Source organism: Ochotona princeps, chromosome 10, assembly GCF_030435755.1.
Source record: "Ochotona princeps isolate mOchPri1 chromosome 10, mOchPri1.hap1, whole genome shotgun sequence".
Lineage (NCBI taxonomy): Eukaryota > Metazoa > Chordata > Mammalia > Lagomorpha > Ochotonidae > Ochotona > Ochotona princeps.
The window spans coordinates 70,148,929-70,175,886 of NC_080841.1; the positions used below are offsets into that span (position 1 = coordinate 70,148,929).

General features: G+C 41.0%; 1 protein-coding gene across 1 annotated transcript in view; it reads right to left on the minus strand.

The window, feature by feature from the left end:
- GPR158 (G protein-coupled receptor 158) overlaps window positions 1-26,958 on the minus strand; it is a 337,238-nt gene that overhangs the window by 17,801 nt on the left and 292,479 nt on the right. The window contains 2 exon segments of the mRNA XM_004588529.3: window positions 7,707-7,945; window positions 26,038-26,147. Of these exon segments, the coding sequence (XP_004588586.3) occupies window positions 7,707-7,945; window positions 26,038-26,147 (349 nt within the window).

Sequence of the window (26,958 nt, forward strand, 5' to 3'; positions counted from 1 at the left end):
CCATTCTCTTAAAATTCAAAACTGTGTTTAATGTTGCATCAGGTTAAACTGCCATTTGTGTGCAACACCAGCCTCCCATATGGGAGTCTGTACCCTGGATGCTCCACTGTCTATCCAGCTCCCTGTAACACATCTGGGACAAGCACTGGAAGATGGCTTCAAGTGTTTCAGCCCCTGCCCTCCATGTAAAAGAGCTGGATAAAACTTCTGGCCCTTGGCTTTGACCAACCAGTGGCAGTTCCTTAATTACTTATTCTCCATCTGTTGGGAAAACAGTTCACGTTTTGGAGGCATCGGCATTTGAATGATGCTAAAGGTCAAGGAGGAAGAATGAATTAATTGATTTTGTGTCTTCATCGATTGCATGCTTCCTTTGCTCTTGTGCAAGCAGAAAGACCACCCAAATCTTCCTGGAGATGAATTTGATCTATGGGTCACCTCTGTTCAAGCGACACAACAGAGGCAGCTTTTTTTTTCTCCTTCCTTCCTCTTCACTTTTTCCCCCCTTAAAATCCTAGGATTTCACAACAGAGCTGAAGTTCCTCAGAAAGAACCTGTGCTTTGAGTGGGTGTTGTGGCACAGCAGGCTTAGCCACCCTTTGTGATGCTGGCACCCCTCCCCATTGTAGTTCCTATGTAATCCAGCATTTACTGATACATCTATTAGGAAACAGAAGATGATTCAAGTGCTTGAGCCCATGCACTCACATGGGAGCAAGGAAGAAGTTCCTGGCTCCTGGCTTTGGCCTGGCCTCAGTCGTGGTTGCTGTGGTCATTTGGGGAGTCAATCAGATGATAAAAATCCCACTTCCATCCCCTGTCATTCTGCCTTTCAAATAGATAAATCTTTATTGGAAGAAAGAAAAAGAGGAGAAATTGTGCTTGCCATAGATAGTTTCGCCTTTGGTGCATGTTCCTTTGTCTTAAGATGGTTCCTATCCCTCTAACACAATTTTTCCTTCAAAGAAGAAAATTGTCACTGTACATGTAAAATTAATGGATAGCTCCTCTCTGCCTAGTTGTGTCCTATAGATAAAGGTCCCTCAAAAGGGTCAAATGCTTTTCAGAAGAGACAGCCTAGAAATAATAACCTCCGTTTCTATCGTGCTGAAAAGACTCAGGCAAGCCCTTTACTTCTAGTGATGAGGTGCAGGCCAACACTAACTAATAGTGGCACCAAGCTGTTATCCTGTGCTTGAAGATGAACAATATGTCTTCAGCATGGTCACTGGACATGCAACATGGGTTAAGGCATACGTTACATCAGAATCGGAGAAAAATTATGTAATGAACCTAAGTCAAGAACACTAACCTAAGCAGAAGAGGGGAGTCTACTCTATGTATCCCAGTGCTCATGTCACCTGTAATAACCCACTGTTCTAGGGAAATTCAATGTTTTAATTCGTAGGAACAGACTGCTTTAAGACTTCCTTATGTAAAAGTAACTGTAATTTTCTATTTCTTCTCAACATTGACACATGGCTATTAAACATCTAGGCATACTGTCCGTTCTGTGTTTAAAATGTGATACCAGGGAGGTAGAAAACAAAAAAGACCATGCTGATGAAGATTTAAAACACAATCATTTTCTGGAGTGAATATATTCCATGTGAAATCCAGGGACACAGAGGAGTACTGCATTGATTAAACATGCTGATACTTTACAATTCCCAAACAAGACAGGAATACAAAGCTTTCATTCCTATTTCATTATTGCTTTGACTTTTCTCAATGCCTTTACTTCCAGTTCAAAGAATAAAATATGAGAAGGGACATTGGACTGCACGGTAGTTTAAGAGCTACAGTATAACTCAGTGCATTGGTGGACTTTCACACCCACAAAAAATGGGAGGGGATACCTTAATTTATTAGGAATTTGGTATTAAATCATGGAAATGCTGCTGAGAAGAGTGGCCCATAGTGGTGAAGGAGAAAGAAACTAAAGCTAAATACTAGCCTCAAAACTTGAGGTATACTTATTTGTGCTGAGTAAGAGAAAGCAGTAAAATAGTTTCCTTCTCAGCTATGCTCCTTTTATCTATCCATCTATCTATCTATGCATCACATTAGATTATCACCACCTGCAGTTTGAAGAGGCCAAGGAACCAGTTCAGTGCTTGCCTATGTCTGCACCAAGGTTTGAGTCTCATTTTCAGCCCTGGAATGGAAGTTGGAAACACCCTTTCCTTGACCATCTATCAGCCTCTTCTCAGTATTTCTAGTAGATCAGGTAAGAGTTGGCTCACTTACTCTGCATTGCCTTGTCACTGCAATTGTTTCAGTGCCTTTAAAATGTTCTAAATGTATCACCAGCAAGCCAGGGCTATTCAACCAAACACATCATAGGGTCATCAAGTCTATTATGCCACTCTCTCTGTTCTTCAGGAAATGGATTCCAAGCCTAGAACACCCTGCATTGGAAGACTCTGGGATATCTGAGTGTGTGTGTATCCAGATGTGATCAATGTGGTCCCAGGAGTGAAATGAAATGATCAAGCTGAATTTAGGATTGAGGAGTCAATCCTATTAATTTGCAGTTTATATCAGTTAGGAAGCCCAAAGGGGAATTATGCCTTGCTACCTTAAGTATGACAAATTCTTAAAGCTATTGTGGAAAAATCTTAAAAAGGGGCAACTATCAACATATCAACGAGGGTAGTTAAAGATAAATAAATACAATCTGACAATCTTTTCAAAAAGGGTATTACTTGGAACATATTATTTGCTTTCTTCATGAAGTTAGGAGAATGTCTCTAATTCTTAATCCCTTTATTCTTTATGCAACTCTAGGAGGAGGAGAATAAAACTAAAAATTTTTTTTTCAGCAAAAGCCAGTCAATTTTGTTCTGCTTCAATATTTATAGCTACAAACAATATGTAATACTTTTTGAAACTACGACTTCTATTTGCCATGGAAAATTTGTATGCATAAAAGAGAAATCAGAGGCAAAGTTTCATAAAATGGTTAGGAGTGTCAATTTAGTTTGTATAAACTGGGGAAAAACATCTCCTGTAAATGTGAATATACACATTCATCATTAAGATGGAATTGAGGAGGGCAATTGTGTAATTCCTGGAGTTTTAGCTTGCACAGGTTTCCTTTGTGGAGGTTAATCTCTTCGGGGAAAAGATCACAAGATAAAAGAGGCTGAACTCGTTCTTCCAGCAAATACTTATCAAGGGCCTCGAACTGACTGATATTTCGCTGGAGTTTGGAGAGTTAGGCTGAGTCAGAGGGTGGTGTTATTGGGGTGCTCCGAGCCACAACAGTGGAAGAAGTGAAGGCTACCAGAATGAAGATTCTTGCCTTGTGAGATCTACAGATCATGTGTCTAAAGGGACATAGAAAACCAAAGCAGCCAGTGCACCAAGTTTATGAGTGTTGAGACGTCAGCCAACACAGCTTTAGAGAATGACCTGTGTCATGACCACAGTAAGCTCCATGGCTTGATTTATTTATTTTTTTATTATTGTTGCTTCTCAAAGACGTACGGCAGTTTACATTGTTAACAGCAACTGAAATCTGACCTCCTAATACAGGAAACTTCAGAAAGTTCCTGGGAAAAGGAACAGAAGGAGAGGGTTATTTTGATGGCAAAAAAAAAGTCTGAAATTTCTGCAGATTTTTTTCATAATATGCATTTTCTGTGAACTGTTGGAAGATATTCTGTATGCTGGAACAGCCAGAGTATGGCATCTTCTTTACATCAGAAAAGTAAAAATCATTAAAAGAAAAAAAATCTTGGCTACTGAGGCCTCCGAAGTGCTTCTTGCGTTGCCTAACCTGCCCTCAGAGTCACAGTGTTCACATCCTCTCTGCTTGGTACTATGGTATCTAGGCATGAATGACCAGGGGACCCTAGATTTTTATTCCCATTCCATGTTTTCAAGCCATTTCCTCCCCTCTTGGAGGCTTGTAGAGGCACAGAGGTTTTCCCAGGCTGGCTTCTGCACCTACTTTCTTTGTTTGGAATGTGATAGTTTGAGCAGCTTGAGAGCAGCCCTATTTGAAGAGCAAACCCAGAATGGGCCCAATCTTTATGTTTAGAATCTGTGTTTCTGGTCAGAGCTAAACTACAGTGGAAAAATCATTTTACTCTTTCAAATGGTTCTTGTTTTTGTATGAGAAAAAACAGGCTTTTTGGAGAGAATGCTGATCTGGAATCCGAGTTTATTAATACCTTAGCTGTTATTATTCTCACTGACCTCTACACTAAAGCAGGCCAATATAACTTCATGACAAAGACATCCTATGACCTAAAGACAAAAATCTACATCTTGCCGCCAACACTGACCACTTTCAGTTGGGAACTAGGTAGCAATTTGGCTTTCTAGCTGATCTAGTCAGATTTTCCAGCTGAACTGGAGATCCATGAATTTACTTTTGAGTAACAGCCTGAATAGAAGAAAAATCTCATGACATATACTCTACTGACAGAAATGTACATGGCGAACTTGGAGCCAGTGTTGTAGTACAGTGAGTTAAGCTATTGCATGTGACGTTGGCATCCCTGCTCCACATCTCATCTAGCTGCTTTTTAATGTACTCAGGACAACAGCAGAGGATGTATCAAGTGCTTGAGTCCCTGCTACCCATGTGGGAGACTTAGATGGAGTTCCACGCTTCTGGCTTCCTCCTGGACCAGTCTCACCCATTACAGCCATTTGGAGAGTCCACCAGCATTCTGTTTCTGTTGGTCTCTGTCTCTCCTTCTCTGTCTCTCCCTCCTAACATGTAACTCTTTGTTTCAAATAAATAAAACTCAGGAAAAAAAGAGACAGAGCAGCGACACCCCCTGGCTCAGGTTGTGATCTCCATCACCTCTTGCTCTTGATGCTCTTGATAGCCCCTCTCCTGGTCTTCTCCATGATTAATTTAGAACAAAACATGTATTTTTTCCCCCATGGCATTCCAAAGGTTTCTTTCTTACTGGTAGAAATTGTGCTATATCTAGCAAATTATCTTTCCATAAGAAAACACGTCTCGGTGGCAGTAAAGTCAGATGAAAATCATGTGTGATACTTCAAGAGTCATTGCAGAGGGAGCAGTCACAGGAGCCAGAAATGCTACAGATTTCTTCAGTGTGGGTTTTTTTTTTTAGCTTGGGGAGTTTTGGGGAACAGAAAGGTCATACAAAATGAGACAAATTCCTGGAGGGAATCAGCATGTTGGATGAACACCTCATTGAGGTGAAGGCTATGAGAACACGAGGGAGAAAAGGTAAGAGTGGTTATGGATAGGGGAGATTCACAGGCAGAGTAGTCAGAGTTTTTAAGGCATCTCTATCTGATGGCTCCTATGCATTTTTGCAAGTAGAAGTCATCTACTGAGTGAAGTGGCAAATAGGGAGGTAGGTGGTGGGGATTACAGAATGCAACAAGATCACAGTGAAAAATGCTCTGGTGGGGGTGGGGTGAGAGAGAGTAGTAAGGTTGAGGCCTAGTTGGAGCACAGCGAAGACTCATACTATTCTGTCCTTGCGAGCTCCTGGGATTACTTCCTCTGAGTGATGCCAGCATCATTTGGTGGACATGGGCAGTGCACACACCAGGGTCCTTGAATCCCGCTTCGGGCTGGGAAGGAACAGAAGGCACTTCCTGAATGGCTGCTCTGTTTTGCTCTCTTCTAATGATTCTGACTCCAAAAATGCTTGAATTGGTATATTTCGGGGTTTTTTTTTAAGTGTATCCAAAATGCACTCTAGAGTTGATTCTTTGTGTCACTTTCTTGGTTTTCCAAATTCCTCTGTGATGTTTTCAATCATCTTGGCCATCCGACAACATTGAAGCATCATGAAAACATTACCAGCTTTACTTGCGATGTATCCCAAGAGGCCACTTCATTGCATTTCCTATGATGCCCGTCACCTCTCATCCACCACATCTCCTGTCAGCTGGAAGGCTCACTGCACCCCTTTACAAAAGCCAAACATCACCAATGGGATCCAAGAACTTTTTCCTTATATGGATCCCTGGCTTCTGTGCCAATTGCTGTTTACCTTTAGTAAATTTCTACTGCACCAAGAGCATTATCATATTTTGTTTGCTCATCATTTTCCACAATTGTCTTTTTTTCCCCTCTTTGGATTAACAAAAGCTACATGATGACAGGAAGAGCATGTTTATACATTTTATACACCACACAGGGTGTTCAGCACAGAGCTAAAAGACTCACAGGTATTCAGTGGATGTGGGTTGGACAGAACTCCATTAAGACAAATCTCAGGTTGGCACTGATGATCAATTCCTCTATGTCTTGACCCAGTACTCACACTGTGGTCCTTCCCTGGGTGCAAAATAAACATCCACAAGGCTTTCTACATATCTCAGAATCAATGTGCAGAAAGACACCAAGAATGTTGTAAACTTGAGGGAGCCATCATGCATTCTCAGTGCTGTTTTTCATTGCAAAACAGATTTGTGAACTTTTAGTCACAGTAATGTAGATAAATCATCATTCCTATTTGGTTAACTTGCATTGAAGAGTACAAAACAATAGTAGAGACTTCCACTGAGTAAAAATTTTACATTCGTCTATTTAATTTTCAGAACCAAAGTCAAAATCAGAATTGAGCCCTTCTTCAGTTCTATGTTTTATCTTAAAATAGTTATACTTTCTGAAATACAATGATCAGCTTCATATATTACCATTGTACCCACTCCCCTCACACACCCATCTTGTTACACTATTGCACATATCAAGCCTATAATATTCCAACAACATTTTGCTTGAGAAAATTTCATTGACTTGATTTACAAACTAACTAAACATTTTATTAGCTCCCAGGAAAAGAGGAGCTGAAAATATTTTGAAGAACAATCATCAAATATAGGTCAGACAGAAAATGAGATTTAAACACATTTTAATCAAGCACGTTTCCTTTTCCATCTGCCAAACAAAATTAAAATTTTTCTCCCTGTGTCTTAATGAGGGTAACAAAAGAGAAAAGTTTATTTTCATTCTTTCTGTTGCTACTCCTGCAATCTTTAGATTTAGCTTATAACAGACTGATTTTAGAAACAAAAGAATTCAGTTGGATTTCTATAATTTTTTTTAAATAAAACCTGGGGTACAAAGCAAATCATTTACGTTTTGGTTCCAGTCATGATGTAGCTCTGTTCAGATACGCTGTTTGTTAGCCACAGAACTTCAGTCCCCAAGCAACTTGGTGTTCTCGTATCATATTGTACTCCAGAGAATTAATCAAAAATTTTCTCCAGAGGTAAGGATGAGAAAGATGGATTTAGCAGCAATTGTGCAGAGCCAATCTCCTCACAAACAGGACCCTGGATACCACATCTGATTTATCATAGGATCATAAACCATACAAAAACACCAACAGGCTTCCATTTTTTTTCTCACAACTAAAGAATAAAAAGGACAGCTAATATTAATCAAACAGTGACCGATCAATGCAATGAAAAGCAGAAAGTGTCCTTGTTCACAGAATCCACCCATTATTTGCTGCATTTCTCCATGTTGGCTTCCTTGATTATATTTTCTGAACAAAGTGACCTACCTTTGAAAATGAATGGAACCTTCCAGAAAATGTTTGCATTACACTTGTCACTGTCATTTGCACAGTGCAGTTTTACCAGAACCACATTTAGGTGGAATTTCTTGAGTCTTGGGGTTCTACAGAAGCTAATTTAAATGGAACTGAAAAAGGGACAAGACAATCCATCAAAGGAGAGACAGCACCTACCAACTGCTGTCATGTAATCCCAGCGGTCGATGAGGCAGATGTTGAAGATGAGGTGATCGGATGTTTGCCCCTGGCCAACCAGGGAAATGTGCCTTTCCAGGTTCTGGCACACGGAGGAGGTCCAGCCAACCAGGAACCAGAACACCACCAGGAGAATCACAGCTAGCATCCGCATGACCCTGCCGCCGGTCATGTATGGAATCCTCTGTGCGGTTCGTGAGAGGAATACCTTCAATACCCTGCAGAGGTGAAAGGTCACAGATATGAGTGCCAAAGTAACACTGGGGACTCAAGACCCTACGATGTCTTAGGGGTCTTCTTGGTGACATTTACATCCATACAAACCCACAGGTGCCAAGTCCCAACAAGAGCAACACCAGAAATGGTAATGTATTCACAGATGAAAGAATTCTTTTGAGCACAACTTCCCAATTTCAAGGAAAATTCTCAGGGGTGTAGGAAGATCTGTAGCCAAAAATTGCTCAAATAGGGTTTTGGGGGGCCAAGAAATTACCCTGAGTGTAGACAGTGCAATTTAACAACAGTATACTTAGTCTAAAGATTTCTTGAATCAATTTTGTTATTTTAAAGCAAAATGTCATTAAAGGCATTACCTGAAAACCAATCCATATGACCTCAACTTGGAGTCACATTATTCTTCAAACATAACCATGAAATAATAAATGAAACAATGAGAGGTAGATGACACACAGGAATAACCAGGATTGAGAATGGTTGGCTAAAATTATACCTAAGAAATGTTCTCTGTACATATTGTGTGAAGATGAGATACAAACATATCATAAGGAATCCTTCAATCCAGTCTTCATTTTTAATCTCTACATCCTTCTCAACTGATCTTGATTCCCCACTCTCTTCTGGTATTTTATGTCACAGAGTTGTGCTTTGACATAAACTATCACAACTGATGTATGGTTCTAGGATAGCACCTATAACCAATTTCCATAAGGAAAAAAATGCATTTCCAGCTTTCTACTTTCTTTGCCTCATTCCTTCAAAAATTTAAAGCCAAATCAATTCTCCATAAAAAATCACAATAAACCCAGAAGTAAAGCAAAACACTCCAAAAAGTCTAGATGATTTATGGTATTTTTTGTCTACATATACTTTAAGTAGCCTTCTCTGAATTAATACAACATATCCAGCAAAGAAAGCTATTTTGCAGCAGAGTCTTATTTATACTTTTTTCTTGAACCATTTTATCCTTTGGTTAACATGAAGGTCAAACTACATAAATATACAGAAAATATTTATCTTCATTGTTTCTTTAGAACAATGCTGGAAAGATATTAGGATAAAAGCAGCAAAAACAAGGTGGGTTTTTTTTTCTCTTTAAAATATACCTATTTGAGCTGCCGGGAGCCACCAGGAACCACAGCCAGATGATAAGGAAGGTTGGAGAGATCAACATTGGCGAAGGTCCTCACCAGCGGCAGAGGCAGACTGCAAGAACCTGAGGTTTTGGTGAGCTGGGTGGGGGCAGCAGTGGGTCAGAGGCTCCCGGAGTTCACCCTCCAGGGGCACGCACAGAGCCCAAACATCCTTGGTGCTTATCTCCCCACCCCTCCCCGCTGGAGATTCCAGCGTCTGGGGACACAGGGCAAGTGCCTTGAAACTGCCAAAACTGTGTCTTGGAGGTGATGCACAGTGGTCCTGTGCGCTGAGGAGACACGGAGAAGGTGCACTGGCACACAACTAGGCTGTACTGACCCAGGCCCGCACGTGCCCCTGGGCTGTGCAGATCCTTGCGCGACTCTGGGCTGGACGGACACGTGCGCGACTCAGGGCTGGGCGGACATGTGCGCGACTGGGCTGGGCGGACCCCTGCAAGCGGTGGGGTGGGCAGTCCCACGCTGCTGGGGTGGGCGGACCCATGCAGGAGGCGCTTCCAGAGAACACCTGGAACACTCCACGCCCTACAGTCCAGTGATTGGGAGACGCACCAGGAGGGCACTGCGGATCCGCGTGCAGGAGACGTTCCCAGAGAGCACCTGGAACCTCCACGCCCTGCAGTCCCTGACACTGGGGACACACCGAGAAAGCACCTAGAATCCTCTGTGCCCTGTGAACCCGTGCACAGGAGGTGCACCCAGAGAGTGCCTTCATTCCCCCACACCCTGTGGTCGCATACGTGTAGGGGAAGAGCTGAGAGTGCGCCTTGAATCTGCTGGGCCTCGGAAGTGGTGCCCTGAGGTCCAGCGCACTGGAGACGCACCAAAAGTGCCTTGAAAATTTCCACACCCTGCTACTCCATGCCTGCAGGCTCCGATCTCTGCAGGACAGCGCTTGGAGACCCCTCAGCATGCTGGTATCTGGGTCTCTCAAAAAGAAACACTAACACAATCGGAAGAAATACCAGAAAAGGTAATGATCCAGATGAGAGAGCCAGCACCCCACCAATAAAGGATCAAAAGCCAATGTCTATTTTGGAGATGCAAGATGAAGACATGGAAGCTCTACCAGACAAGGAATTCAAAAAAATAATGTTAAAATCGGTCAGAGATAGAATTGGGAGGACTTCAAGGAATTCAAGAACCACATAGTCGCAGAAATACAACAAATGAAAAGTAAAATCCTTTACTTAGAGCACAAAATTGAGAGCCTAACCAACAGAATAAATACAGCAGAACAGAGGATCTCTGAAATAGAAGACATGCAAAATGAAGATACCCAGCTCATTAAACAGCTGGAGACAAGTCTGAACAAAGCCAATAAGACCATACAAGAAATGAAAGACAACCTCAAAAAATCAAATATTAGGATTATTGTCCTTCCTGAAGGAGTGGAAAGAGATTCAGGAATGCAAATGGTGCTCGACGAAATTATACAGGAAAACTTCCAAAACACTTGGAACATGAACCCTGCCCAAATCCAGGACGGTCAGAGGACTCCCAGCAGATATGACCCAAAGCGATCTTCACCCAGACATATGGTGCTCAAGTTCCACTCCAACAAAGACCAAGAAAGAACCCTGAGACAAGTACGAAGCAAAGAAAAGATCACATACAGGGGAAAACCAATCAGAATCACTGCTGACTTCTCTGAAGAGTCCTTACAAGCAAGAAGAGAATGGACAAAGATCTTCCAAATCCTGAATCAGAACAACTGTCAACCAAGAATATTGTACCCAGCAAAGATCTCATTCGTATTTGAGAACGAAATCAGATACTTCCATAGCAAAGAAAAATTAGAAGAATATGCCAGCACAAAACCAGCTCTACAAAATCTCCTTAGAAATGCACTAAATCCAGAAAAAAAGGAGGTGAATCATAAGCAAAGATGGCAAACAGGAAGGTCTTCCCACTAAAGCCCACACAAGGAGGGACAATTACACAGATATCAACACCCACAAAAGCACATACGTATGGCAGGGCAAAATCGCAACCTCTCAATTTTAACTCTTAACACAAAGGGCTTAAGATCACCAATCAAAAGGCATAGATTAACAGAATGGATCATCAATCAGGACCCAACTATCTTTTGCCTACAAGAGACACATCTAACCAGAAAGACTCTAAGAAACTGAAAGTGAAGGGATGGAAAAAAGATATTTCATGCCAATGGACGAGAAAAAAAGGCTGGGGTAGCTGTCTTAATTTCAGATGATATAGATTTCAATCTGACACACATCAAAAAGGACAGGGAAGGACATTATATATAGGTGAAGGGACTGATCCATCAAGAAGTAATTACCATCATGAACATATATGCACCAAATTCCAATGCGCCTAGCTACGTGAAGCAATTACTTACGGACTTAAGGGGAGACATAGATATGCACACAATAATAGTGGGTGATCTTAACACCTAGCTAACAACAATAGACAGAACAACAAAACAAAAACTCAACAAAGAAACAACAGAGCTCATACAAACAATAGAACTGGACTTGGTAGACATTTATAGAACTTTTTACCCCAAGGTCACAGATTATACATTTTTTCAGCAGTGCATGGCACCTTCTCCAGGATCAATCACATGATAGGACACAAAGCAAATCTAAATAACTTCAAAAAGATAAGAATCATACCATGTACCCTCTCAGACCACCATGGAATGAAACTGGAAATCAGCAATTCAAAATGCCCCAGGAAATACACAAAGTCTTGGAGGCTGAACAATATGCTATTAAATGAACAATGGATCAGAGAAGAAATTAAAGATGAGATCAAAAAATTTATGGAAACCAATGAAAACTCTGACACAACATTGCAAAATTTGTGGGACACTGCCAAAGCAGTGCTACGGGGTAAACTCATCGCAATTGGAGCTCATGTCAAGGCCCAAGAGAGGCGTCAAATACAGGAACTAAACACACACCTCCAGGAATTGGAAAAACAGCAGCAGAAGAGCACCACACACAATAGGAAACGAGAAATCATCAAAACAAGGGAGGAAATTAATCAGATAGAAATTAAAAAAACTATACACAAAATCAATGAATCAAAAAGCTGGTTTTTTGAGAAGATAAACAAAATAGACACCCCACTGGCCCGACTGACAAAGAAAAAACAAGAGAAAGCAAGAATTAACAGCATCAAAGATGAAAAAGGCAACATAACAGGCACCTCAACCATTAAGAACATAATTAGAAATTACTACAAAGCACTGTACTCCAACAAATCAGAAGACCACCAAGAAATGGAAAAGTTCTTAGACTTCTACCACCTGCCAAAACTTAGCCCAGAGGCAACAGACAACCTGAACAAACCCATAACTGAAGCAGAGATTGAATCAGTGATTAAAGACCTCCCAACAAAGAAAAGCCCAGGCCCAGACGGCTTCACTACAGAATTCTACAAAACATTCCGAACAGATCTATCCCCAATCCTCTACAAACTCTTCAAAACAATAGAAAAGGAAGCAACCCTTCCAAACTCATTCTATGAAGCCAACATTACCTTAATCCCAAAACCAGACAGAGAACCAACAGAGAAGGAAAACTACAGACCTATCTCTTTGATGAACATTGATGCTAACATTCTCAACAAAATCCTAGCCAATAGAATTCAAAAAAACATCAGACAGATCATTCATCCAGATCAAGTAGGATTCATCCCTGGAATGCAGGGATGGTTCAACATTCGGAAATCCATCAATGTGATACACCACATCCAAAAACTAAAAAACAAGAATCACATGATAGTATCAATAGACGCAGAAAAAGCTTTCGACAAAATCCAACACCACTTCCTGCTAAAAATCCTCGCCAAGGTAGGCATAGATGGAAAAATCCACAACATAATCAAAGCAATATATGAAAAACCCAACGCCAGCATCATACTGAATGGAGAAAAACTGGAACTCTTCCCACTGAGATCTGGAACAAGACAGGGATGTCCACTTTCTCCACTACTATTCAACATAGTCCTAGAGGTACTCGCTGAGGCCATAAGACAAGAAAAAGAAATCAGAGGAATTCAAATGGGAAACGAAGAAGCCAAGCTTTCACTATACGCAGATGATATGATTCTTTATGTAGAAGAGCCAAGAGACTCAATACAGAGACTGCTAGAACTCATACGAGAGTTTGGTAGAGTGGCAGGGTACAAAATTAATGAACAAAAATCAACAGCCATAGTGTATGCAAACAGCCCCAAGATGGAAAAAGATCTAACCAGCAGGATACCATTCAAAATAACAGAGAAAAGTATGAAGTATCTGGGAATAAATCTAACCAAAAATGTAGGAGACCTATTTGAAGAAAACTACAAACTACTTAAAAAAGAAATTGAACAAGACCTCAAAAGATGGAGTAACATCCCATGCTCCTGGATAGGTAAAATCAATATCATTAAAATGTCTATACTGCCAAAAGCAACATATACATTCAATGCAATCCCACTCAAAGTGCCCAAAACATTCTTCATTGAACTAGAAACAATGATTCAAAGGTTCATCTGGAAACACAAAAAATCACGAATAGCTAGAACCATTCTGAAGAACAGGAAGTTAGCAGTGGGAATCACAGTTCCGGACCTCTGGACATACTATAGGACAGTGATTATCAAAACAGCCTGGTACTGGCACAAAGACAGAAAGGAAGATCAATGGAGCAGAATAGAAACACCAGAAGGGAACCCACACAGATGCAGCCAAATATTCTTTGACAAAAAGACAAACGACAATCCAGGCAAATGGGAAGGTCTGTTCAATAAATGCTGTTGGGATAACTGGTTAATAGCCTGCAGAAACAAAAAGACCCGCATCGCTCACCATACACTAAGATCAAATCTAAATGGATAACAGATCTAAACCTACATCCAGAAACCTTCAAACTTTTGGAAGAAAATGTTGGAAACACTCTGCAAGAGCTAGGGGTAGGTCCCAACTTCCGAAAAAGGACACCAAAGGCAACAGCAATCAAGACCAGAATAAACAAATGGGACCTCATCAAACTAAGAAGCTTCTGTACAGCAAAGGAAACAATCAACAAAGTAAAAAAGCAACCCACAGAATGGGAGAAGATCTTCGCGCACGACATAGGTGATAGAGGGCTAATCTCCAGAATATACAAAGAACTACAAAACAACCAAAATGCCAAAACAAACAAGCCACTCAAGAAATGGGCACAGGAAATGGGCAGACATTTCACAAAGGAACAAACCCAAATTGCAACTAAACATATGGAAAAATGCTCAAGTTCCCTGGCAATAAGGGAAATCCAAATTAAAACATCAATGAAGTACCACCTGATGCCAGTAAGATTGGCCCACATGAAAAAAAGCACCAACAACACTTGTTGGCGAGGTTGCGGGGAAAAGGGAACCCTACTCCACTGCTGGTGGGGCTGCAGGCTGGTATAGCCTCTATGGAAATCAGTATGGAGAACATTCAAACAACTCAAAATCAACATACCATATGATCCAGCAATAGCACTCCTAGGAATATATCCAAAACACCTGTTTTATGAGAAACCAACATGCATCCCTATGTTCACAGCAGCACAATCAGTAATTGCAAAAACATGGAAGCAACCAAAATGCCCATCAGTAGAGGATTGGATAAGAAAGCTATGGTTCATCTACTCCATGGAATTCTACTCAGCTATTAAAAAAAATAAAATGCAGTTCTTTGTGGCCAAATGGGCCAAACTGAAAACCATAATGCTAAGGGAAACGAGCCAATTTAAGATGATATGATGTTATGTATAACATATTATGTTACGTATGTTATATGTTGTGTATAAACTAAAATTGAAATGTCAATGAGGTGGTCACAGAATGTGGCTAAGAACTCGCATTTATTTTTAACATATTGGTTACTCATTACTATGTCAATTAATTCCATAATGATGTAAATTTTTGCTGATGGTATGTTGGAACTTTTAATTGATCGGGATGATACTCTGCTGGTTCTGTCTTCAAACCAGAGAGGGTCTACCTAAGAAGACATTGAACTTGACTGGACAATAAGATGCTGGACTCTATGTTTGGTATATGCTTGCAATGAGGGAATCTCAACTGAACTTGAACTGTGGTTATGCAACGGAGTGGAGGAATCCACCATGGGGGGAGGGTTTGGGGAGGGGAGGGGAGAATCCCAGTATCTATGAAACTGTGTCACATAATACAATGTAATTAATGAATTAAAATAAATAAATAAATAAATATACTTATTTATTTAGAACACAAAATGACAGTGAGAAGTGAGTCAGAGATCTTCCATTCATTGGCTTACTCCATAATCGTTGCAACAGCCAAAGTTGGGCCAGACCAAAGCCAGAAGCCAGGACCAAGAATTAAGTCTGATAAAATTATTTAAGTCTGATAAAATGATAGCAGGCACCCGGCTACTTGTGCCATCTTCTTCTTCCTTCTCCGGAAAGTTAGCAGGAAGCTGGATTTCAAGTGGAAAAACTGGAACTGGAACCAATGCTCTGATACAGGATTGTGGAGTAGCTAGCATCAGTGTAACCTGCTGAGCCACAAGGCTGGCCCCCAGAAGGTGTTGTAATTTCTCTGTACCTAACCAAATTCCCAGATTCAGGGTGATTCTGCTCCCCATGTGGTTGAGCACTAACACTAGCAGCTCACTCCCCACTTTTTCCCCACCTAGAACTATTGCTCATTATCAAGAATCAGTTACATCTCTTCCCAAATTATGCCTTGTGTTATGCTTTCTAATTTAAAGAAAGAGAAATAATTACATGTGATTTTAAAACAAAAGGAGACTTGGTTCTGTAAAAATCTATTTTGAATGCTTTGGAAGAACTCTTAAAACGTTGAGATGCAATGTTAACAGGTGAAAGTGGGATAATTTTAATATTTGAGTATGATAAATAAAACAGTATCTAAAAACAGTCAGTACTCCAATTTCTTCAAAAACACCAAGTTTTCAATCCCAAGAACCAGCACTGGTAATACAACTACAGCAACGCAGTATAGTAGATGATACGTTTTGGTGATTCATGTTAGAAAGAAGATGAACTCCAAGCAACAGACCCATAGTTAAAGAGGGTGTCTGATTTCAAAAAGACAGGGCAATAGCTGCTTGTTTCACTTATTCTCATTATTTAAAAAACAATTCTAAGCTGCACATAGAAATTGTCCAAATGCCACATGATGTTTTTACTGTGGGAACATGGGTGGCTGGGATGGTGAGGACCTAAAGTCTGACCACTCCAACCAAACCATGGGAGGATGCCGATTAGTAATTACCAGCCCCATCCAAGCAGCTGTTGATAGCTCCTTGCCCAATTGCAGGTTTGATGCTGGTCCTAGGTGAATCAGGCTTCAACACCCATGGTCTACCCACCCACCATGATAGCTGGACACCTGGCCTGGCCCTCATTGCAAGGCCTCTTCTGACCACCATCCAGGTTCCCTTCTCTTCCTGTTACAGTGTAGGCCCAGCTCTGTATCCAACATAGCTGCACCATATGCTCCTCTCCCAAACCTACAGCTTATTATAGTAAGATTACCATATGGGACACTCCTATTCCCAGCACGCACTTACTGCCATGACACTGCTGATATTTCTTAAAATGGGCATGGAAGTGGGAGGTGCTTGAGCCCTACTGCTGACTCCACCCCATTCTGAATATTCAATTAGGTTCCATGAAGTTCAGCTCCTGACACTCCTGAAGCTGTAGGATGTTTTTCTCAATTGGAGAGATGCTGTTTCAGAGTAAAACATAAAATAATCCGTTTTTTGATACTTGGAGATTTTTTAGGTTCTTCATTCAACTGCCAAATCTCAAAGACAGCTGATCATGGATTCATTAAGTTACTCTTTTAAAAAAAGATTTATTTATTTTTATATGGAATACAGATTTTACAGAGAGAGAAGGAGAGACAGAGAAATCTTCTATCCATTGGTTCACTCTATAAATGGTTGCAATGGCTGAAGCTGAGCTGATCTGAAGCCAGAAGCAAACAGCTTCTTCTTATTGTGTGCAGGTGTCCCAGTAATTGAGACATCTTCCACTGATTTTCCAGGCCATTAGCAGTGAGTTGGATCAGAAGTGGAGCAACTGGGTCACAAACTGGAGTTAACAGGTAGAGGCTTAGCCTGATATACCATCGCAGTGGCATCAATTAACTGTCTTTTTGAATTTTTTTTAATTGGAAGTTTTGTTTTTCCTAGAGGAAAACCTATATGATCTGAGTTTGATCATCCTTTAAAAAACACATAAACCCAAAAGTATCACTTTTATTAGAAAATCCACACTTGCCTGATGATGCTGTGAGTATTCATTGGATAGCCTGGGAATTCAGGATTGTCATAAATTCAATAATCTTATTGCCAAAGAGGAAAAACCAAAGCAAAAATCTCCCATGAATCTCCTGTTATTGATTTTATGTGCTTTCAAATAATAGGAAATGTAATAAAATAATACAACACTGAATTTCAATTTCAGTATTTCAGTGTATGAGCTGCAAAATGGAATATGACGTGTTTCCTACCACCAACTTAAAACAAATGTGGAAGCTCCACTATGTCTTTTAAAATGGAACTGTTGTTAGCTTACAAAAGTTGACTCAGGGCAACCACATTCTAGGCATGTTCTGGCAGGAAGGTGGCTGTGGAAAAAAATACAATAGTTAAGCCTCTTATTTTAGGTGATTTTTCCCATTATATTTTCATAGGTAAATTTCCAGGCTACCATTGATTCTGCAGGTTTCTAAAGGAAAGCAGCAAAGAAGACTGCAAGAAATTTCTAGAATTTAATATGCTAGAACAAGAAGTATATTTCAGGAGCATTACGGTACAGGATGTTAACCTGCTACTTGGATCACCATAACAGAGTGCTTGCGATTTAGTCTCGTTTCCACTTCTGATCCAACTTCCTGCTTATGTTCACCTTGGGAGGCAGCATATGACAGCCCAGGGAGTCCCCAGCACTTGGCTTGGCATGGCCCATAGCTGTCTGTCGTGGGCATTTGGGGAGAGAACCAGTAGCTGGAAAATCTCTGTCACTCTCTTCACTTGCCTCTGTTGGGTCAAATGATGAGTGGCAATTGTTTTAGATTGGGCTTCTGCACAAGACTGCTCCTTTTCCTGTCCTATGTAAGCTTGTGACTTCTCTCAAATAAACAAACGGACATCCTTCACCACCAGTGTGTCTCTGGTGTTACACCCCCAACCCAGTGGTCTCGGGGACTGGACAAAAGACTCCTAAGATCTTTCTGTGCTGGTACCACTTCCTTTGATCGTTGTATCTCTGAAGTAAATTTTAAAAAATTAAAACTTCCTCTTTTCATTTTTTTAAGTTTTTCTTTTCCTCTATGATTGTTCTCACTGCTCTGGACTCTTAATGCATGTGACTTTTAAGATTAGTGTGCTGATTTCTGACAAAGTGAGAATTTTTCTAAGATCTGGATCTGTAGAGTACTAAAATCTTAATGTCTAAGTCTTCCCAAGCACCAACAGTGAGGAATTTCCATTTATTCATGTCTTCTTCAATTTATTTCATCAGCATGTTTTAAACTTTTACTGTACTTACTTTGTATTTCTGTTCTTACATTTATTCTTATATGAACTATGATAAATTGAATTGTTTCTTCAACTCCAGTATCATCAACTTCAGTTTGTTTTCTTGAGGTTTTGGTTTTTTTTTTTTTTTTTTTTTTTTTTTTTTGTATATTGATCTAGTTTCCTGTGACACTGCTAATGTTATTTATTAGCTCTAATGGATTTACAATGAATTCCTTAGGATTCTCCCTATAGGTGATCTTAACATCTGCAAATAGAGATAGCTTTACTTCTTCCTTCAATCTCTTTTTGATCTAAGTTCCAAGTCAATCTTGAATTAGAAATGGCAAAACATCCTTATCTTGTTTCTAACTTTAGGGGAGGCTTTCAGTCCTCTCTCGTGCAGCTTGGCATCAGCTGTTGGTCTTTTGCAGTTCACTTTTACCATGCTGAGGAAATTTCCTTAGATTCCCAGGTTGTTGTTGAGTTGTGGCTTTTGTTCTTTATCACATCCATATATTTTATTAAACAGATTGATATTTAGCTGTGGAGTAACTCTTGTATTTCTGGGCTAAATCACACTTCGCAGTGTTGTATGACCCTTTCTAGAGGCCGCTGGTTTCTGATAGTACTGTGTTGTGATTCTGTTCTTCATTCCTGAGGATAGCAGTTTTCTTGTGATTCATCTGAAAACCCTATTTTCTTGTGGTTTTAGTGTCTGAGTAACACTGATATCTTCCAATGAGTTGGGAATTATCATCTCATTTTCTATTTCCACAATGCTTTGTGAGGCAATGGTCTTAATTCTTCGGTATAATTCACTAGTGAAGCTCCCTAGTGCTGGGCTTTATTTGTATTTTTTGTGGAGAGCTTCTTGGTTTCCTAATGAAATGTCCTTCCTTGTTTCAGGTCTGCTCAGTGTCTGTTCCCTTCAGCGTCACTTCAGCAGTCTCTGTGCTCCTAGGACTACTTCTTCCAGTACAGCTCCGTGCTTCAGACAAGGTACTTGCAAATGCTGGGTGAAAACACTTTGGCGTAACTAGCGGTCAGGTGACTGGCTGGCACACTGACAGGTACACAGGTAATACCACCTAAGATCACAAACTTACCAATAATCAGGCTTACAGGTAAATAGTCTAAATATATCAACCAAAAATCACAGATTATCCTGTGAGAATTTAAAAAGCCAAGTCTAACAATACACTTCTTAAGAGAAATGCATGTTACATATCGAGACAAAAACAGGTCAAAAATAAAGTGAAGGAAGAAAAGATACACTGCAGTAACACAAAACTAGAATTAACATCAACAAAGCAGACTTCAGGCCAAACAACAGCAGAAGGCACAGCAAGGGTCATTATCAACCCTAAGAACCACTCAGTTGCCATGAAGCAAGAACTAATAGAACCATGAGAAACAGAGTTTAAAAAAAAAAAAAGCCACACAGAATCCCCACACCTTGTTCAAGAACAGAATGAGCTGAGGGCCAATTGAGCAATATAAAATATTTGAAACAACTTATGAGACAACTTGCAAACAGGAGAAAACACATTCTTCTACAGAGTCCATGGAGTACATAACAAGGCAAATCATATCCTGAGATATAAAATGAATCTCAATATATCTAAGTCATACAAGGTCTGTGTTCTGACCACAGTGGAGTTCAATGAGAAACCAACAGAGAGATGTCTGGGGAATCCCTCAAACATTTGGAAGACAGCCAATGGCTCAAAGAGCAAACAATATGAGAAATGACTCTCAACTCAATGGAAATGAGGACACAGCTTAGTTCAGTTGTTTTGGACTGGATACCGTGAAGGTGGTGGGGGTGGGGGCACAGCCGAGTGATCAGATCTCAGGTGACCCTCGGCACATTAGAAAGATCATAGATAGATCTGTGTAAAATCAAGCATAGCACCTGACGGTGGGCCCAGACAGCAGCAGCCCACTGCCTGCAGAAGTACTGTGTGTCCCTCCGGCCTTTAATGAGGCCTGGCTGGCTTTCTTCGCCCTTTCCTTTTCCTCTTCCATCTCCTCTTCTTCTTCACATTAGTGGATTAATTTCATTGCTTCCTTGGCTGCTTATCTACTTTACACAAGGAAGAGCGATATTTCCACTTGGCAGCATACAACATTTGGACAGAATTTCAGGATAATAAAAATATTTAACACCTATTGTGTGAGAAGTACTAATTCTGAATTACCAGATGGGCTTTAGTTTTTAATTTTACAGTTGATTAGAAGCCCACTCATACGCATGCAAATGCAGAACCAAGTTGAAATCCTTACAAACTGGGTAACAAAACAATTCATGTATCAAATATGGACAGAGCCCTTGAACTATTATTCTAATGTAAGTCTCTAGAAACAAGACATAAAAAGGATGCTAAATGATGATAAAAATTAAATCATATAGCATAGAAATATATGTAAACAGAGAACCTCAACATTGAAAATCTTTGAGTGCACATGCTATAAAATCGAGTGTATTTCAAAGTTATGTGTCACACAACAAAGCGGAGAGGACATGTGAAGTCAGACAAAATAAGGAGAGCTTGGTGTCACCTATTTTACTCACATATGATAGTTAATAGGTTCTGAAAGTATAATGAAAACAAAATTTCCTTTCATTTCAATTATGTTTACAAAGGTTCTCTCTGAAATCAGATCTTCTACAGAGGCAAATATTCCTGAACTTATCACTATGTCCAACAGAACCCACCCTAAACTGAAAACATCTTATATTGAAAATGTATCAATTGGTCTATAGGACTGAGCCTGAACAACTGAAGGACTGAACCACTGAACCACTGAATGTTACAGCTTAGCAACATATGCACTGTACAGCATCCACCTATCACCCGCAGGGCTGCTGACCAGGAGCTACACTCACTGTTGCTACCCAGCATCAGAAGGGAACAACTCCACACCACAAGTTGCTAGCTGGGGAAGAGATCACAGTATCTAATCCCAGGTGTGACTGAATGAATATCACTTTTGCAACTTTACATCAGATCTCTGGAAGCTGAAGACTGTCTTTGCAAAGGTCTAGTTGATCAGATATCCATTTTGTGAGCATGCTTATCACTCACACATGTTTTGTTTCATGAGCATAAACCAAACATATTTTTTTTATAAATGGAGCTCTTTAAGTTAGAATTCTGTAACTGAAGTGGTGTACAGAGTACATCCCTTCTGTGGGCTAGGCAAGGCTGGAAGAGAAGAAGTCATGGTAGACAGAACACGAATGAGCTGAGGAAGTGCTGATAATATGTTCCAGCCAGTTCCAGACTCCACAATTACAAAGTAACTTTTTGGGAACTTAGGGGGTTCTATTCTATAGCTTCTGAGAATGAATCATAGCAGCTAAGTGCCAAGTCCTAACGGACACAGTTTTGGATGCCAGAGACAGACTGGAAGTGTGCCAATGAAGGAATGGCAAGTGTGGGGCATGGAGGATGCCATCTCTCATTTTCCCAGCTTCCAGAGGCTCCCTTCTGTTAGAAGTTTCTAGGAATAGGAGCGGCAAGAATGACAAAAATGTTGGGCCTGCCAAGCTGAGGCCTCTTCACTGCACTGAACTCCTGAGCGTGAACTAGAAATCAGGGCAATACACAGACAGTTGTGCACATGTGCACTGTCCCCAGGGCACATGCCTCCACCATGGCTCCCGTCATTGGTGGAATTACAAAATAGATTTACACTTGTTAGGAGCCAAATGACTTCTGATGTATCCTATTTCATCAAACATGTTTTAAAACAGTAAATATGTCCATAGGGGACTGTTGAAAGTTCCATTAAAGAAAACCCAGGGTAGTGGAAAATGACTTAACAAGAAGAAAAAGAGGAAGGCAAATCCACTTATAAACCTATGTATACATGTGCATGTCTCTGTGTGCGTGTCTGAGAGAGAGAGAGAGAGAGAGACAGAGAGAGAGAGAGAGAGAGAGAGAGAGAGAGAATCTCATTGAGTGCCCCTATTAGAGCTAATTCTGGAAGAGCAATGTAAATCTTTCAGCCTCTGAGAATTCCTCTTAATATGCCACTTCTCTGTAAGACATCTGGCTATGCTACCAACACTTGAGAAGCACTGGGTAGGGCTAAGGTGAAGGTTGTTTTCCTCTGACACTACCTTCCAGTTTACCTCTGTGGCTAGGGAATTTCCTGTGGCTTTGAAAGTGGCTCAACTTCCTGTCCAAATAACACTTGTCATCACAAAGAGGGAGAGAGTTATTCCTCTTACGCTTCAAAATGAGTTCATTATTTTCTAGTGAGTAACATGGTTCTAATAAACATTTTTAAAATGTATTTATTTGAAAGACAAAGAAGGGGGCTCTTCTTTCTGCTTGGTAGTTCACTTTCCAAATGCCAGAGCTGGGCAAGACCAAAAGTGAGAGGCAGGCGTGGAATTTAATTCACGCCCCCTGCATGGGTGGCAGGGACTCAGGTACTTGTGCCATCACTGATTGCCTCCCAGGGTGGGCATTAACAGGAAGCTGGATTGGAAATGAAGCTGGGACTTGATCCTAGCCACTCTCTTGCAGGATGTGAGCATTCCAAGCTGTATTTTAATTTCTGTGCCAAATGCCTACCTTAATGGAGTTCTCACATGTCCCAGGAGTAACTCTCCACTTGAAAATGTTTTTACACTTCAAAGTAAGCAGCCAGTAGGGACAAGAAACCATGGTGTGCTTAGCAGAAGGAATGCCTGGGAGTTACATTACCATCCACATCAGACAGGGAGGCTTTCCTGTCTGTCAGTCAAAATGCAGTGCGCCCAATTCCGCTTTCCAAGGCTGCTGTACTGCTTAGTGGGACTGAGGTGGCTGGCTGACTACAGCCACACTCAAAACATTTCCTCTTAAAACCCCTTGGACCATGACTTGGGGCTTTAAATGTCATTTTTTTTTTTTTGTATGATGGGGCCAATGCAAGGGGAGTTCTCAAAGACTCTCTTAGGTGCCTGTAGGTCTTGCCAAGCTGCCTAGCAAAAAAGCCTACTGCAATATTTTAATAAAAATTTTTTGGCTTACAAAATGAGGAGTGACCAACATGGTGTTCCATGGTCTGTAATGACGGATGACTCGGACCTTGCCGACAACGAGAAGTAACTGGGCTTCAGACATTTGCTCAAGGCCCCATCTTAAATTCTGTACTGGCCAGTGGCTGTCCAAAGCAGTGAAAGCAGACACCTATGTTATGTACTTGTAGTTTTTCTAGACACATAGTTGTGTCTTTCTTCTGCCTTTTAAAAAATTTGTAGGTGTCTAACTTAAATAACTTTATATGACTACGTTAATGAAATAAGTATGAAGCACTTACTCATACTTATCTCCTGGTCAGTTGAAGAGTCCCTAGGAAACAAACTAGAACACACAAAGCAAAGCTTCCTATGAGCTGTAACCATGTAGTGCTCACGAGCACAGCAGAGGAAGCCACTGTGGATCCAGGACAAACAGCCCTGAATAATGCAGGGACCAACCAACCTCCTCAGGCTTTTCATGGCTTGTTTAAATATTCATCTTCCATACAGCACACACACAAATAGCCTTTTGTTTTTCCCTGATTACCCTTGGCAAAAGAAAAGTCACCATGTTCTCAGAAACTCTATCCCAGAGAGCAGGAAAAGGTTTTCTGGAACATTGTGGGTAGGGTTTCGTTTTGTTCTGTTTTACTCTCTCTCCACCCTCTCTCACTTTTCCTCTTTTTGCCCCCTTGAAAATGCACCTGGCTTTTCTGAATCTGGAGCTATATTGCTTTCCTAAATTTCTTCAACCAACAGGAAACCAACAACTAGAGTGGCAGGTAGTGTGTGACCCCCACTTACCTATGGATGTGCTGGATGTCCTTCCTGCTTGTATTGCATCATCCATGTGCTAAATCATACATATCCATGGTGACTGAAGAAAACACCTGTTTATACATCATCTTTGGTTGTTTATGCCTACTTAGCCCCTTGTTTCTTTTTTTTTTTTCTTTAATATTCATTTATTCATTAATTACATTGCATTACATGACTGGGATTCCCCCCCCTTCACCCCAAACCCTTCCCCCATCATGAATTCCTTCACCTTGATGCATAACCACAGCTCAAGTTCCGTTGAGATTCCCTAATTAAAAGTTTACACCATACAGAGTCCAGCATCCCACTTGTCCAGTTCAAGTTCAACGGCCTCTTAGGGAGGCCCTCTCAGGTTTGTAGGCAGAGCCAGCAGAGCGTCACCTCGATCAATTAGAAGCTTGTTTCTATATGAACTATATAGATAGAGAAGGCCTGTTTCTAAATTCTGTTCTTGCTTTCTTTTTCTCTCTCCCCTCTCTTCATTCCTCACCCCTTCCCCCCCTCCAGAGAAGAAGGGTTTCAGATTCAAATAAAGTACACTGCATGAACAGCCCGTGCATAAGGGATCCACTGTCTACAGAGAGCATAAGGCAGTGACAAAGACCATGAAGAACTGGTCAGCTTCCTCTCACCCCAGGGGCTGGAGATTCTAAACAACCGGGCTGGGGTACTTTGCAGAAGGGTGAAAAGTAAAACAACTGATCTTGTGGCATGGGGGATAAACTCTCATGTGAGCAATGTTACAGAAGCTTTGTTGAGAAACACCATCAGCTCAGCAGGATAGCCTGGGTACTGATGGTTATCCAAGACCTTCAAAGCTGACCACAGGTTTACTTCTTGTGATGACAGTTTTATTTTGAAGGAGAAACTTTTCTTTTTCTTTTCTGTTCTCTACTACTTTTTTGGCACTACTTTTCTCAAACTTTCAAAGAGAAAGCAAGGGGAGACAATGAAATCTTTTTCCACGCATCTCCTGGCTTTCTGGATACGTGATTTATTTTGTTGCCTCGTCCCTCCTGACATTACATGGGCATTGACAGTGGTGTCTGTGTTTTATGTTTGATAGATAGTCACTGGGGTATACTGGTTAAGGAGGAAGACACAGAACTCTGGGATATTTCTGAAGTTGGTTCTTGATGGTCCAGGGCCTGGAACCTGGGAATACAGGACAATAATTTTGGGATGACAAGTATAGCACTCACCTGTACTCTAGCATTCTCTGAACACATATCACTAGTACAGTGACAACTACTCTCTGGTGGCCCTTTCTCATTCTAAATTTGTTTGCTACTCAGAATTGACTTTTGTTAAAACAAAGGCATGTTTGTTAAAACAAAGGCATGTTTATTAAAAAATCTTATTGAAGGTTTGGTCATATTGAAGATTTCTTCAGAGACCCCAAAAGATGGTACCTTGAAAGTGAAAAACAGATTTGCTACCCAACTCCTTAACATGGACCATGGGAATGGACAGCACAGCTTACAGTGATGTACGGAAGCCCAGTGTTATGATGCCTCTACTGGAGTGAGGTCTTTGCGTCATGTGACATACCTGTGAAGCTTGAGGGTGACAGTCCCATACACCGTGGCGAATCCCAGGAGACGCGCCCATCTGAGGAGAATGCAGCGGAATGTGCTCGGCTCAAAGTACAGAATGACCACCTGCAGGAGGAAAGCAAAAGGAAAGGAAGTTTTCGGGTCAGCTGAGGGTCCATGTACCAGGTTCTGTAATCTGATGCTTTTCACACAGGAAGTTTCATATCAGCTTCCCTCACTCTTTGAGTAACTCTTTAAACTGTTGCTTTGATCATTTGCTGCCCAGATCAAACAACCACAGAACCTTTCCACTGCTTCCAAATGAAGAACAAATCATTTCCATCTGACCTCTAAGAGTTTCTTTTTTTTGAACCCAAGAGGAGAACATTCGAAACCCTAGCACCTGTGGACCCTTTCAGGTTTATGGGTGGCCACTGGCCCAGCTGTTATGCTTAGTACACATTTGTATCCTTCACATCAATGGTCTTGTGTAAAGCATTCATTGTATGTGTGGGGAGAGGGGGTCAAAAACTTTCTCACTAGAGATCAAAGAGTCACATGCATAGTCACCTTTTTCCTTTGGTTGGTTAAAGTGTGCAAATCATAGAAAACAGAAGATGCCGTAAACAACCAACCACGGAAACAAAGTCCAGTACAGCAGCTGTGCTCATGGAAGTCACAGCTCAGACTGGTCTATTCTACACGTGCCTCCCTCCATGGAGACACCACTGTGGAAAAGACCCATTCTCAATGCCCCACTAGCTACAGGCACCTGCTTTTTGACAAGCAGGCTAGTCTCCTGGGAAGACCCAAGAAGGATCCAGAGGCCCAAGAGATTGTTTCACCACAGATCACATGTGCAAATGTGAACAGCTCGTGCTGACCACCTCTGCCCACGTCAGGGAGGCTGAGCTAGTGTCCTCCCCACACTCTCTGT